The sequence below is a fragment of the Puntigrus tetrazona genome, unplaced genomic scaffold, assembly GCF_018831695.1.
Source record: "Puntigrus tetrazona isolate hp1 unplaced genomic scaffold, ASM1883169v1 S000000001, whole genome shotgun sequence".
Taxonomy (NCBI): domain Eukaryota; kingdom Metazoa; phylum Chordata; class Actinopteri; order Cypriniformes; family Cyprinidae; genus Puntigrus; species Puntigrus tetrazona.
The window spans coordinates 3,039,341-3,054,418 of NW_025047681.1; the positions used below are offsets into that span (position 1 = coordinate 3,039,341).

The following is a 15,078-nucleotide window of genomic DNA, read 5'->3' on the forward strand; positions in this document are numbered from 1 at the left end:
CTACATTAAGGAGGAACTGGCTAAGTGCTTCATCCACCCTTCTTGAGAACCTGAAGCTACACTTCACTTCAGCCCCTATACTACGACACCCAATCCAGAGGAACCCTTTATTGTCGAAGCCGACGCTTCCAGCACAGGAGTAGGAGCTGTTTTGTCGCAGCACCATAGAAATCTGGCCGAAATGTATCCGCACGCTTTCTTCTCTCGCAAATTGTCGGCACCAGAATGCAACTACAATGTAGGAAATCATGAACTCTTGGCCATGGAATGGCGACACTGGTTAGAGGGGGCAACTCACCCCTTCACTGTAATAACCGATCACAAGAATCTGGAATACCCACACAAGGCAAAACATCTTAACCCTCGCCAAGCGCGGTGGGCCCAATTTTTTCACTCGTTTCAATTCACCGTGACTTACCGACCAGGGTCACAGAACACCAAGGCCGAATCCTTATCGCGACAAACCGAAGTAAGTGATCCACCCATCGAACCTGGGAACATCCTCTCTGACTGTATGCTTCTAGCACCCTTCCAATGGCACCTAATCACAGAGATCAACCACTTCAATCAACAAAACACCACCCCGGGGTGTAATCTCTGTACCTGAACCGCTACGTCAGCGTCTGTTGTCTCAGCTCCACCACACCCTGAGCTCCGACCACCCTGGGATCACTGCGACACTCCAGTTGGTGAGGAATCGCTACTGGTGGCCCACTGAATTCCCTGATACCATCAATTCATCCAGAACTGTACTACCTGTCAGAGCACCAAGTCTCTTCGACAACGTCCAGCTGGATTCCTTCAGCCACTGCCTCTACCCCGTCGACCCTGGTCACACATTGCCCGACGACCCTGGTCACACATTGCACGACGACCCTGGTCACACATTGCCCTAGACTTCATCACTGATCTGCCCAACTCTCAAGGCAACGCGACCATTTTCACCATTGTGGACCGTTTCTCTAAAGCCTGCCGTTTGGTTAGTATGGTCTACCTGAGGACATTGTACAGAAGACAGAGGACCCCGGTTCGCATCCCAAGTATGGACCGCATTCTTCCAACACCTCAACGTTAATGTTAGTCTCACCTTGGGTTACCATCCACAATCTAACGGCCAAACCGAACCCCTCAATCAGGAAGTCATTAGTTTCCTCCATTCCTACTGCCAGCAAAAGCCCCATGACTGGAGTCGTTACCTCTTCTGGGTTGAATATGCACAAAATTCCCTGCGTAAACCTGTGCCAGTGGGCTTGACTCCATTCAAGTGCATCTTAGGATTTCAACCCCCTTTGTTCCCTTGGTCATGAGAGCCAACCGATTTACCCTCAGTCATAGACTGGCTTCAACAAAGCGAGGAGGACTGGAACCGCGCTCACATTCACCTACAGCAAGCCACCCATCGACAGGTGCATCAGGCCAACCGTCATCGCCGACCCAACCCTGTATACACCCCAAGCCAGTGGGTGAGGCTTTCTACTTGAGACTTGCAGCGGGGGGCTCTGTTACGCTGGAGGTTACCGGGCCATCTCCTCCGCACCACCAGAGAGAGGCCTCACCAGAGTATTAACCGGGCTCCATTTCCCTTACTGCCTCTTACCTGGGGCTGATTACGCACATCTGTCCTCTGCTCTCTGATTGTTCTCTGCCTGCCCCTGACCTTCTGCTCATCTTTTCTGATTTTTGGATTGTCTCCCTTGCTTCTTTGCCATCGTTTTGACCCGATCTGTACAACCACTCCAATAAAGCTGCATATGGATCCCACTCAGCCTAGTGCTTCATTACAATCTTTGCACAAATAATCTTAAAGTAGAGTGTTTGAAAAATTCATCACTTAAAAGGGTATTCCACCCTAAAATGAATTTTGTCTATAAAATATTTCAGTAATTAAAATTAAATTATATACTTTTTTCTTCTTATACCTTTGTTGAAGTTTTTCATTTTCCTTCTCCTTTGTGATCATTACAGCTTGTTCCTCTTCACTTAGAAAAACAAATATAAACAACTTTTAGTATGTCTTGTTGATGAATAAAAATTGTACAATTTCATAGATAAAAAAACTATGTAAACAGCATAGTGCAACCAATAGTCATGTGGTGTAACGTCTCTGCATAAATACATCTAAAGTAAAGTTCTTGTAGAGTTGGACTTCATGACTTAAAAGCATACTCCACACAGCTTAAGCTACACTACTTGAAAGCCAGGAGGCTTATACCGGTCCCATTGTCTGCAAAGTAATTATCGCTGATAAGTCACAGAAAAGTATATAAAATGACATAAAACAAAACAAAACACACGTTCCATCTGTGTGTTGTTGTTGTCTTGTTCAAATGATAAATTATATAACTAAAGAAATTAACAATTTATTAGGAGAAGCTGTGCAATTTTTACATTTTTCATCATGAAAAAATTTTCTCTATAAGCTATTTTAATCATTTAAATAAAGTTATATTCTTTTTTTTTTCTTTTACCTTTCTTGACATTGTTCCTTTTTCTTGTTACCTTGGAGGACTTCAGCTGTTTCAGCATTACTAAGAAAAACAAACAAAAACAACTTTTAGGATGTCTTAATGATTCATAAAAAGATTACAGTGTCACACAACAAATTTAAACAACACAGTTCAACCAATAGTCATGTGGTGCAACATCTTTGTTACGATGGAGGTTACCGGGCCATCTCCTCCGCACCACCAGAGGGAGGTCTCACCAGAGGCCATGAATACCTACATTAAGGAGGAACTGGCTAAGTGCTTCATCCACCCTTCTTGAGAACCTGAAGCTACACTTCACTTCAGCCCCTATACTACGACACCCAATCCAGAGGAACCCTTCATTGTCGGGCCGACGCTTCCAGCACAGGAGTAGGAGCTGTTTTGTCGCAGCACCATAGAAATCTGGCCGAAATGTATCCGCACGCTTTCTTCTCTCGCAAATTGTCGGCACCAGAATGCAACTACAATGTAGGAAATCATGAACTCTTGGCCATGGAATGGCGACACTGGTTAGAGGGGGCAACTCACCCCATCACTGTAATAACCGATCACAAGAATCTGGAATACCCACACAAGGCAAAACATCTTAACCCTCGCCAAGCGCGGTGGGCCCAATTTTTCACTCGTTTCAATTCACCGTGACTTACCGACCAGGGTCACAGAACACCAAGGCCGAATCCTTATCGCGACAAACCGAAGTAAGTGATCCACCCATCGAACCTGGGAACATCCTCTCTGACTGTATGCTTCTAGCACCCTTCCAATGGCACCTAATCACAGAGATCAACCACTTCAATCAACAAAACACCACCCCGGGGTGTAATCTCTGTACCTGAACCGCTACGTCAGCGTCTGTTGTCTCAGCTCCACCCCACCCTGAGCTCCGACCACCCTGGGATCACTGTGACACTCCAGTTGGTGAGGAATCGCTACTGGTGGCCCACTGAATTCCCTGATACCATCAATTCATCCAGAACTGTACTACCTGTCAGAGCACCAAGTCTCTTCGACAACGTCCAGCTGGATTCCTTCAGCCACTGCCTCTACCCCGTCGACCCTGGTCACACATTGCCCGACGACCCTGGTCACACATTGCCACGACGACCCTGGTCACACATTGCCCTAGACTTCATCACTGATCTGCCCAACTCTCAAGGCAACGCGCGACCATTTTCACCATTGTGGACCGTTTCTCTAAAGCCTGCCGTTTGGTTACTATGGTCTACCTGAGGACATTGTACAGAAGACAGAGGACCCGGTTCACATCCCAAGTATGGACCGCATTCTTTCAAACACCTCAACGTTAATGTTAGTCTCACCTTGGGTTACCATCCACAATCTAACGGCCAAACGAACCCCTCAATCAGGAAGTCATTAGTTTCCTCCATTCCTACTGCCAGCAAAAGCCCCATGACTGGAGTCGTTACCTCTTCTGGGTTGAATATGCACAAAATTCCCTGCGTAAACCTGTGCCAGTGGGCTTGACTCCATTCAAGTGCATCTTAGGATTTCAACCCCCTTTGTTCCCTTGGTCATGAGAGCCAACCGATTTACCCTCAGTCATAGACTGGCTTCAACAAAGCGAGGAGGACTGGAACCGCACTCACATTCACCTACAGCAAGCCACCCATCGACAGGTGCATCAGGCCAACCGTCATCGCCGACCCAACCCTGTATACACCCCAAGCCAGTGGGTGAGGCTTTCTACTTGAGACTTGCAGCGGGGGGCTCTGTTACGCTGGAGGTTACCGGGCCATCTCCTCCGCACCACCAGAGAGAGGCCTCACCAGAGTATTAACCGGGCTCCATTTCCCTTACTGCCTCTTACCTGGGGCTGATTACGCACATCTGTCCTCTGCTCTCTGATTGTTCTCTGCCTGCCCCTGACCTTCTGCTCATCTTTTCTGATTTTTGGTTTGTCTCCTTGCTTCTTTGCCATCGTTTTGACCCGATCTGTACAACCACTCCAATAAAGCTGCATATGGATCCCACTCAGCCTAGTGCTTCATTACAATCTTTGCACAACTAATCTTAAAGTAGAGTGTTTGAAAAATTCATCACTTAAAAGGGTATTCCACCCTAAAATGAATTTTGTCTATAAAATATTTCAGTAATTAAAATTAAATTATATACTTTTTTCTTCTTATACCTTTGTTGAAGTTTTTCATTTTCCTTCTCCTTTGTGATCATTACAGCTTGTTCCTCTTCACTTAGAAAAACAAATATAAACAACTTTTAGTATGTCTTGTTGATGAATAAAAATTGTACAATTTCATAGATAAAAAAACTATGTAAACAGCATAGTGCAACCAATAGTCATGTGGTGTAACGTCTCTGCATAAATACACCTAAAGTAAAGTTCTTGTAGAGTTGGACTTCATGACTTAAAAGCATACTCCACACAGCTTAAGCTATACTACTTGAAAGCCAGGAGGCTTATACCGGTCCCATTGTCTGCAAAGTAATTATCGCTGATAAGTCACAGAAAAGTATATAAAATGACATAAAACAAAACAAAACACACGTTCCATCTGTGTGTTGTTGTTGTCTTGTTCAAATGATGAATTATATAACTAAAGAAATTAACAATTTATTAGGAGAAGCTGTGCAATTTTACATTTTTCATCATGAAAAGTTTTTCTATAAGCTATTTTAATCATTTAAATAAAGTTATATATATTTTTTTTCTTTTACCTTTCTTGACATTGTTCCTTTTTCTTGTTACCTTGGAGGACTTCAGCTGTTTCAGCATTACTAAGAAAAACAAACAAAAACAACTTTTAGGATGTCTTAATGATTCATAAAAGATTACAGTGTCATACAACAAATTTAAACAACACAGTTCAACCAATAGTCATGTGGTGCAACATCTTTGTTACGATGGAGGTTGCGGGCCATCTCCTCCGCACCACCAGAGGAGGTCTCACCAGAGGCCATGAATACCTACATTAAGGAGGAACTGGCTAAGTGCTTCATCCACCTTCTTGAGAACCTGAAGCTACACTTCACTTCAGCCCCTATACTACGACACCCAATCCAGAGGAACCCTTTATTGTCGGCCGACGCTTCCAGCACAGGAGTAGGAGCTGTTTTGTCGCAGCACCATAGAAATCTGGCCGAAATGTATCCGCACGCTTTCTTCTCTCGCAAATTGTCGGCACCAGAATGCAACTACAATGTAGGAAATCATGAACTCTTGGCCATGGAATGGCGACACTGGTTAGAGGGGGCAACTCACCCCATCACTGTAATAACCGATCACAAGAATCTGGAATACCCACACAAGGCAAAACATCTTAACCCTCGCCAAGCGCGGTGGGCCCAATTTTTTCACTCGTTTCAATTCACCGTGACTTACCGACCAGGGTCACAGAACACCAAGGCCGAATCCTTATCGCGACAAACCGAAGTAAGTGATCCACCCATCGAACCTGGGAACATCCTCTCTGACTGTATGCTTCTAGCACCCTTCCAATGGCACCTAATCACAGAGATCAACCACTTCAATCAACAAAACACCACCCCGGGGTGTAATCTCTGTACCTGAACCGCTACGTCAGCGTCTGTTGTCTCAGCTCCACCACACCCTGAGCTCCGACCACCCTGGGATCACTGCGACACTCCAGTTGGTGAGGAATCGCTACTGGTGGCCCACTGAATTCCCTGATACCATCAATTCATCCAGAACTGTACTACCTGTCAGAGCACCAAGTCTCTTCGACAACGTCCAGCTGGATTCCTTCAGCCACTGCCTCTACCCCGTCGACCCTGGTCACACATTGCCCGGACGACCCTGGTCACACATTGCACGACGACCCTGGTCACACATTGCCCTAGACTTCATCACTGATCTGCCCAACTCTCAAGGCAACGCGACCATTTTCACCATTGTGGACCGTTTCTCTAAAGCCTGCCGTTTGGTTAGTATGGTCTACCTGAGGACATTGTACAGAAGACAGAGGACCCGGTTCGCATCCCAAGTATGGACCGCATTCTTCCAACACCTCAACGTTAATGTTAGTCTCACCTTGGGTTACCATCCACAATCTAACGGCCAAACCGAACCCCTCAATCAGGAAGTCATTAGTTTCCTCCATTCCTACTGCCAGCAAAAGCCCCATGACTGAGTCGTTACCTCTTCTGGGTTGAATATGCACAAAATTCCCTGCGTAAACCTGTGCCAGTGGGCTTGACTCCATTCAAGTGCATCTTAGGATTTCAACCCCCTTTTTTCCCTTGGTCATGAGAGCCAACCGATTTACCCTCAGTCATAGACTGGCTTCAACAAAGCGAGGAGGACTGGAACCGCGCTCACATTCACCTACAGCAAGCCACCCATCGACAGGTGCATCAGGCCAACCGTCATCGCCGACCCAACCCTGTATACACCCCAAGCCAGTGGGTGAGGCTTTCTACTTGAGACTTGCAGCGGGGGGCTCTGTTACGCTGGAGGTTACCGGGCCATCTCCTCCGCACCACCAGAGAGAGGCCTCACCAGAGTATTAACCGGGCTCCATTTCCCTTACTGCCTCTTACCTGGGGCTGATTACGCACATCTGTCCTCTGCTCTCTGATTGTTCTCTGCCTGCCCCTGACCTTCTGCTCATCTTTTCTGATTTTTGGTTTGTCTCCCTTGCTTCTTTGCCATCGTTTTGACCCGATCTGTACAACCACTCCAATAAAGCTGCATATGGATCCCACTCAGCCTAGTGCTTCATTACAATCTTTGCACAACTAATCTTAAAGTAGAGTGTTTGAAAAATTCATCACTTAAAAGGGTATTCCACCCTAAAATGAATTTTGTCTATAAAATATTTCAGTAATTAAAATTAAATTATATACTTTTTTCTTCTTATACCTTTGTTGAAGTTTTTCATTTTCCTTCTCCTTTGTGATCATTACAGCTTGTTCCTCTTCACTTAGAAAAACAAATATAAACAACTTTTAGTATGTCTTGTTGATGAATAAAAATTGTACAATTTCATAGATAAAAAAACTATGTAAACAGCATAGTGCAACCAATAGTCATGTGGTGTAACGTCTCTGCATAAATACACCTAAAGTAAAGTTCTTGTAGAGTTGGACTTCATGACTTAAAAGCATACTCCACACAGCTTAAGCTATCCTACTTGAAAGCCAGGAGGCTTATACCGGTCCCATTGTCTGCAAAGTAATTATCGCTGATAAATAACAGAAAAGTATATAAAATGACATAAAACAAAACAAAACACACGTTCCATCTGTGTGTTGTTGTTGTCTTGTTCAAATGATAAATTATATAACTAAAGAAATTAACAATTTATTAGGAGAAGCTGTGCAATTTTTACATTTTTCATCATGAAAAAAATTCTCTATAAGCTATTTTAATCATTTAAATAAAGTTATATTCTTTTTTTTTTCTTTTACCTTTCTTGACATTGTTCCTTTTTCTTGTTACCTTGGAGGACTTCAGCTGTTTCAGCATTACTAAGAAAAACAAACAAAAACAACTTTTAGGATGTCTTAATGATTCATAAAAAGATTACAGTGTCATACAACAAATTTAAACAACACAGTTCAACCAATAGTCATGTGGTGCAACATCTTTGTTACGATGGAGGTTACCGGGCCATCTCCTCCGCACCACCAGAGGGAGGTCTCACCAGAGGCCATGAATACCTACATTAAGGAGGAACTGGCTAAGTGCTTCATCCACCCTTCTTGAGAACCTGAAGCTACACTTCACTTCAGCCCCTATACTACGACACCCAATCCAGAGGAACCCTTTATTGTCGAAGCCGACGCTTCCAGCACAGGAGTAGGAGCTGTTTTGTCGCAGCACCATAGAAATCTGGCCGAAATGTATCCGCACGCTTTCTTCTCTCGCAAATTGTCGGCACCAGAATGCAACTACAATGTAGGAAATCATGAACTCTTGGCCATGGAATGGCGACACTGGTTAGAGGGGGCAACTCACCCCATCACTGTAATAACCGATCACAAGAATCTGGAATACCCACACAAGGCAAAACATCTTAACCCTCGCCAAGCGCGGTGGGCCCAATTTTTTCACTCGTTTCAATTCACCGTGACTTACCGACCAGGGTCACAGAACACCAAGGCCGAATCCTTATCGCGACAAACCGAAGTAAGTGATCCACCCATCGAACCTGGGAACATCCTCTCTGACTGTATGCTTCTAGCACCCTTCCAATGGCACCTAATCACAGAGATCAACCACTTCAATCAACAAAACACCACCCCGGGGTGTAATCTCTGTACCTGAACCGCTATGTCAGCAACTGTTGTCTCAGCTCCACCACACCCTGAGCTCCGACCACCCTGGGATCACTGCGACACTCCAGTTGGTGAGGAATCGCTACTGGTGGCCCACTGAATTCCCTGATACCATCAATTCATCCAGAACTGTACTACCTGTCAGAGCACCAAGTCTCTTCGACAACGTCCAGCTGGATTCCTTCAGCCACTGCCTCTACCCCGTCGACCCTGGTCACACATTGCCCGACGACCCTGGTCACACATTGCACGACGACCCTGGTCACACATTGCCCTAGACTTCATCACTGATCTGCCCAACTCTCAAGGCAACGCGACCATTTTCACCATTGTGGACCGTTTCTCTAAAGCCTGCCGTTTGGTTAGTATGGTCTACCTGAGGACATTGTACAGAAGACAGAGGACCCGGTTCGCATCCCAAGTATGGACCGCATTCTTCCAACACCTCAACGTTAATGTTAGTCTCACCTTGGGTTACCATCCACAATCTAACGGCCAACCAGACCCCTCAATCAGGAAGTCATTAGTTTCCTCCATTCCTACTGCCAGCAAAAGCCCCATGACTGGAGTCGTTACCTCTTCTGGGTTGAATATGCACAAAATTCCCTGCGTAAACCTGTGCCAGTGGGCTTGACTCCATTCAAGTGCATCTTAGGATTTCAACCCCCTTTTTTCCCTTGGTCATGAGAGCCAACCGATTTACCCTCAGTCATAGACTGGCTTCAACAAAGCGAGGAGGACTGGAACCGCACTCACATTCACCTACAGCAAGCCACCCATCGACAGGTGCATCAGGCCAACCGTCATCGCCGACCCAACCCTGTATACACCCCAAGCCAGTGGGTGAGGCTTTCTACTTGAGACTTGCAGCGGGGGCTCTGTTACGCTGGAGGTTACGGGCCATCTCCTCCGCACCACCAGAGAGAGGCCTCACCAGAGTATTAACCGGGCTCCATTTCCCTTACTGCCTCTTACCTGGGGCTGATTACGCACATCTGTCCTCTGCTCTCTGATTGTTCTCTGCCTGCCCCTGACCTTCTGCTCATCTTTTCTGATTTTTGGTTTGTCTCCCTTGCTTCTTTGCCATCGTTTTGACCCGATCTGTACAACCACTCCAATAAAGCTGCATATGGATCCCACTCAGCCTAGTGCTTCATTACAATCTTTGCACAACTAATCTTAAAGTAGAGTGTTTGAAAAATTCATCACTTAAAAGGGTATTCCACCCTAAAATGAATTTTGTCTATAAAATATTTCAGTAATTAAAATTAAATTATATACTTTTTTTTTTCTTCTTATACCTTTGTTGAAGTTTTTCATTTTCCTTCTCCTTTGTGATCATTACAGCTTGTTCCTCTTCACTTAGAAAAACAAATATAAACAACTTTTAGTATGTCTTGTTGATGAATAAAAATTGTACAATTTCATAGATAAAAAACTATGTAAACAGCATAGTGCAACCAATAGTCATGTGGTGTAACGTCTCTGCATAAATACACCTAAAGTAAAGTTCTTGTAGAGTTGGACTTCATGACTTAAAAGCATACTCCACACAGCTTAAGCTATACTACTTGAAAGCCAGGAGGCTTATACCGGTCCCATTGTCTGCAAAGTAATTATCGCTGATAAATCACAGAAAAGTATATAAAATGACATAAAACAAAACAAAACACACGTTCCATCTGTGTGTTGTTGTTGTCTTGTTCAAATGATGAATTATATAACTAAAGAAATTAACAATTTATTAGGAGAAGCTGTGCAATTTTTAAATTTTTCATCATGAAAAATTTTCTCTATAAGCTATTTTAATCATTTAAATAAAATTATATTCTTTTTTTTTTCTTTTACCTTTTTTGACATTGTTCCTTTTCCTTGTTACCTTGGAGGACTTCAGCTGTTTCAGCATCACTAAGAAAAACAAATAAAAAAGATTACAGTGTCATACAACAAATTTAAACAACACAGTTCAACCAATAGTCATGTGGTACAACATCTTTGTTACGATGGAGGTTACGGGCCATCTCCTCTGCACCACCGGGAGGTCTCACCAGAGGCCATGAATACGAATACCTACATTAAGGAGGAACTGGCTAAGTGCTTCATCCACCCTTCTTGAGAACCTGAAGCTACACTTCACTTCAGCCCCTATACTATGACACCCAATCCAGAGGAACCCTTCATTGTCGGGCCGACGCTTCCAGCACAGGAGTAGGAGCTGTTTTGTTGCAGCACCATAGAAATCTGGCCGAAATGTATCCGCACGCTTTCTTCTCTCGCAAATTGTCGGCACCAGAATGCAACTACAATGTAGGAAATCATGAACTCTTGGCCATGGAATGGCGACACTGGTTAGAGGGGGCAACTCACCCCTTCACTGTAATAACCGATCACAAGAATCTGGAATACCCACACAAGGCAAAACATCTTAACCCTCGCCAAGCACAAGAGGCACCAGAAAAACACCAACCCTTTGCTACCAACCTCAGGATTTCCACTCTTTAATATTCAACTACAATTTTTCAAATATTGATAAAAATATATATTTTCTGAATTTGACAGTCCTTATAACAGGTTTGGCTGATTAACATTTTTGCCTGTAGGATTGTATATGATGAATCAAACAGTGTTCAGATGCATCCATATATTGCTATCTCTGGTGGGACATGTAATGTGCTGATTGTATTTTGGCAGTTCATGGGAGAGATTTAATTTGTTAAAATCTCCAAAGAATAAAATAGAGTCTGGATACCTGGGAAACCATGTACACATTCAAGAGAATGAAAGAGGAAAACTCTTGCAGTGAGTAGAAATGTTTATAGTTGGGTTACAGTTTACAATATGTCTCCAAGTTAGGACAACATACCTTTTTCAGCATTGTTAATGAAAAAAAATCCATCACCTCTTGTTTTCCCTCTGAACAGCTGGTAGCCAACAGATGAAGAGCACTGCCCGGAATAGTTTTACTCAGCCAGGTTTCAAGGAAGCACCGTGGTGCAGAGTTTGTAATCTCCTTGTTGGTGTGGGTAAAGAGGAGTTCATATGTTTTACTGAGATGGAAATGAACATTTGCAAGTTGAATGCTTGGAAGCGCAGTTCGAAAGCTGCACACACAGATCTAAAACAGACTTGTGCCAGCTTGGATTTCTAACGCCGTTGCCTAGCATCCATTTGGCTAATCTCCGTTCTCTACCAAATAAAACGGACAAACTTATCCTGCTCACTCGGATAAACAAGGAAACAGGAACTCTGCTGCTCTGTGTTTCATAGAAACCTGGCTGAATGATGCTGGGCTTAAGGCTGCTGGGCTTTCAGCTGTTTAGAATGGTTTACGACACCGAATCAATGGGGAAATTATGCGGCGATGGGATGTGTTTTTACATCAATGAAAGGTGGTGTACAGATGTAACTGCGTTAAAGAAGATGTGCTGTCCCAGTCTAGAGGCACTCTTCATTAACTGTAAACTCACTGATATGATCACAGAGACTGAGCAACACCCAGAGTATTTTTTTAATCAGTACCTGCAACTAATCTCTCACATGAACTGCCAAAGAGACAGCATGTGACATGTTCCACCAAAAACAGTAATATGCTGGATCACTGTTACACAGTAATAAAGGATGCATAGCATTGGGGCTTTCTGATCATTGTTTGCTTCATCTTATACCAACCTACAGACAGAAGCTAAAATCAGCTAAACCTGTATTAAGGACTGTTTTTGAAGCTTCTGCAAATGGTCTGGACAAGCTCACAAAGATGGTAACATCATATATCAGTTTCTATGAGAACATTTGCATTCCTACCAGGACCCATTCAACTTACAACAATGAAAAACTATGGTTTACTGCAAAAGTCAGTCAGCTCCATCAAGCCAAAGAAGATGCTCTCAGGAATGGGGACACAGTCTTGTATAAGGTTTGAAAACACACTATTCATGCCTCCTCCAAGACTCTTCTACACCTGCTCTCCTGACAAGTGAAGATGGCGAGTACCAGGTAAATAACAAAGGCACCAGGCCCAGACCTGTCTGAAAACCTGTTCTGAACAGCTGGCCCCCATCTTCATAGATCCTCAACAGATCACTGGAGCTGTGTGAAGTCCCTTCTTGCTTCAAACGCTCCACCATCATCCCCTTCCCAAAGAAACCCAAAATGATTATATTTAATAATTACAGACTTGTGGCTCTGTGGTCATGAAATAATTTGAAAAAATGGTTTTGGATTATCTGAAGTGTAAGACTTTAACCTGATTACTAATATGCATTATTATTTGAATTATCTCTTTAATTAACACTTGGGGAATCAAATCTTAATAATTTGAGATGTTTCATGAAATTCATAGAATACACTTTATAAACAAACTTCAGCTAGTCCAAAACGCAGCAGCTAGAGTTCTTAATAGAACTAGGAAATATGATCATATTAGCCCGGTTCTGTCAACACTGCACTGGCTCCCTATCAAACATCGGATAGATTTTAAAATCTTATTAATTACCTATAAAGCCCTGAATGGTTTAGCTCCTCAATACTTGAGCGAGCTCTTATCACATTATAGTCCTGCCCGTTCACTGCATTCTCAAAACTCTGGCCATTTGATATTACCTAGAATATCAAAATCTACTGCGGGCGGCAGATCATTTTCCTATCTAGCACCTAAACCTAGGAATAATCTCCCTAACTCTGTTCGGGAAGCAGACACACTCTGCCAGTTTAAATCTAGATTAAAGACACATCTTTTTAACTTAGTCTACACATAATACACCAACATACTTTTTATTATTCAAATCCGTTAAATGATTTTTAGGCTACATTACTCTGATTTGCTAGAACCGGGAACACTACTCCTAAAATACGATGTACTTGTGACATTGTAAAAAGAATGGCATCTACGCTAATATTAGTCCTGTCTCTTTCTCTATCTTTTTTCACAGTTTGTATCCAGACTAGATGGTGGATCAGCACCCAGAGATTATGTTCATCAGAGACCATAACACCTAGATGCGCCCGTGGACAGATCACCAGATCCTGATGCACACACACACACACTAGGTCATTTACATCTGACACAGCTGCGTTTAAAATTGAACTGGAAGTTAAGTGCTGGGTGTCCGGTCAGAGGACTGAACTGAACTGACAAGGTTTTTTTTCTCCATTCTGTATGGTTTGTTGGGGACACTTAACTTCTAGTGATTATCGTTGAATTGATTACAGAGACCATCTCTGCATGTAATAACAAATTGGTCACTCTCACCATTATACATCCCTGTCATTATACTCTTCTACCTTACACTGTACAGTGCTTTGATGCAACCTGTGTTGTTAAAAGCGCTATATAAAAAAAAATGATTGATTGATTGACTAATCCGTCCAGCGTTTAGCACAATTAAAGGTATCTTACCAATTCTGTTTATTTAGTGAGCAGCAAAATAACAACAAATTGGTATTTACTTAGCTGATTATCAGATTTTTGTCTGTTTGTCTTAATTCTGAGCTGGGTTGCACAGATCTGTGCAGAGTTTGACTTTACAATACTCAACACACAAGACAGCAACTCTTAATAATGAAAAAGAAAGTTTATTGCACAATACTTCTACTAAAAGCACTAAGCTTAGAATGCACACACACACACACATACAAACAGTTGGGGAAGGAATTGTTTAATGAAGTCCAACGTCTATTTTGCTATTTCTAAGATCGCAACCAACAAGAATTAATTAAAGCAAAGGTTTAAGCACATAGCAAATGTCATAAGCTTTCATTCAACACCAAACGTCATATATCTAGCACACATTTCAAATGCTATCTATCAAATGATTATGCAGTGTTAAAACAGTCTTGAATTGTCTCTAAAGAACCTTCTGGCCACACCTGGATTTGTTTTTGAAGCGGTTTGACAACTTTTATGAGCAGTCTGTATGCATGGATTAGCAATGATGTGGTCTGAGATGCCAAGTTGGGGGAGGGTCTTGAAAGTGTAAGTCCAGAGTGTTATTTCCCCTTCCACTATAGCATGATATCTGGACGAGCTGAATGGCACAGTACAGAATGTTGATGCTAAGCCATGTTTCTGGGAGCAGAGTCCCGCAGTTCTTCAGCGTGTGTGAAACTTAGCTCTAAAATTGCAGATGACAGATCCCTCTGAGGAAGAGTGGCATTTACTTCATTACACAGTGCCTGTCTCTCCTCAGTGCACTCAGGAGATCGGTCTGCTAACCCTGCCAGAATTCCAGGGAGAATCTTCCTTAGGCATGTCCATCCAGAAACAAAGCGGAGCTGAAAGGCTTGGATTACGTGCTTTGAAGGTTATAAATAGACA

General features: G+C 43.2%; 1 protein-coding gene across 28 annotated transcripts in view; it reads right to left on the bottom strand.

Moving 5' to 3' along the window:
* Nucleotides 1–15,078, bottom strand: part of LOC122331542 (cilia- and flagella-associated protein 251-like) — a 37,150-nt gene that overhangs the window by 19,267 nt on the left and 2,805 nt on the right. For 12 of the 28 annotated variants that reach the window (XM_043229026.1, XM_043229036.1, XM_043229045.1 and 9 more), the window contains exons 3-10: nt 10,614–10,673; nt 10,067–10,126; nt 7,896–7,955; nt 7,348–7,407; nt 5,184–5,243; nt 4,639–4,698; nt 2,469–2,528; nt 1,920–1,979 (exon numbers count right to left, since the gene is read on the bottom strand). In XM_043229026.1, the coding sequence (XP_043084961.1) occupies nt 1,920–1,979; nt 2,469–2,528; nt 4,639–4,698; nt 5,184–5,243; nt 7,348–7,407; nt 7,896–7,955; nt 10,067–10,126; nt 10,614–10,673 (480 nt within the window). The remainder of the gene's footprint in view (nt 1–1,919; nt 1,980–2,468; nt 2,529–4,638; nt 4,699–5,183; nt 5,244–7,347; nt 7,408–7,895; nt 7,956–10,066; nt 10,127–10,613; nt 10,674–15,078) is intronic. The other 16 variants (XM_043229046.1, XM_043229047.1, XM_043229029.1 and 13 more) reach the window with 7 other exon arrangements.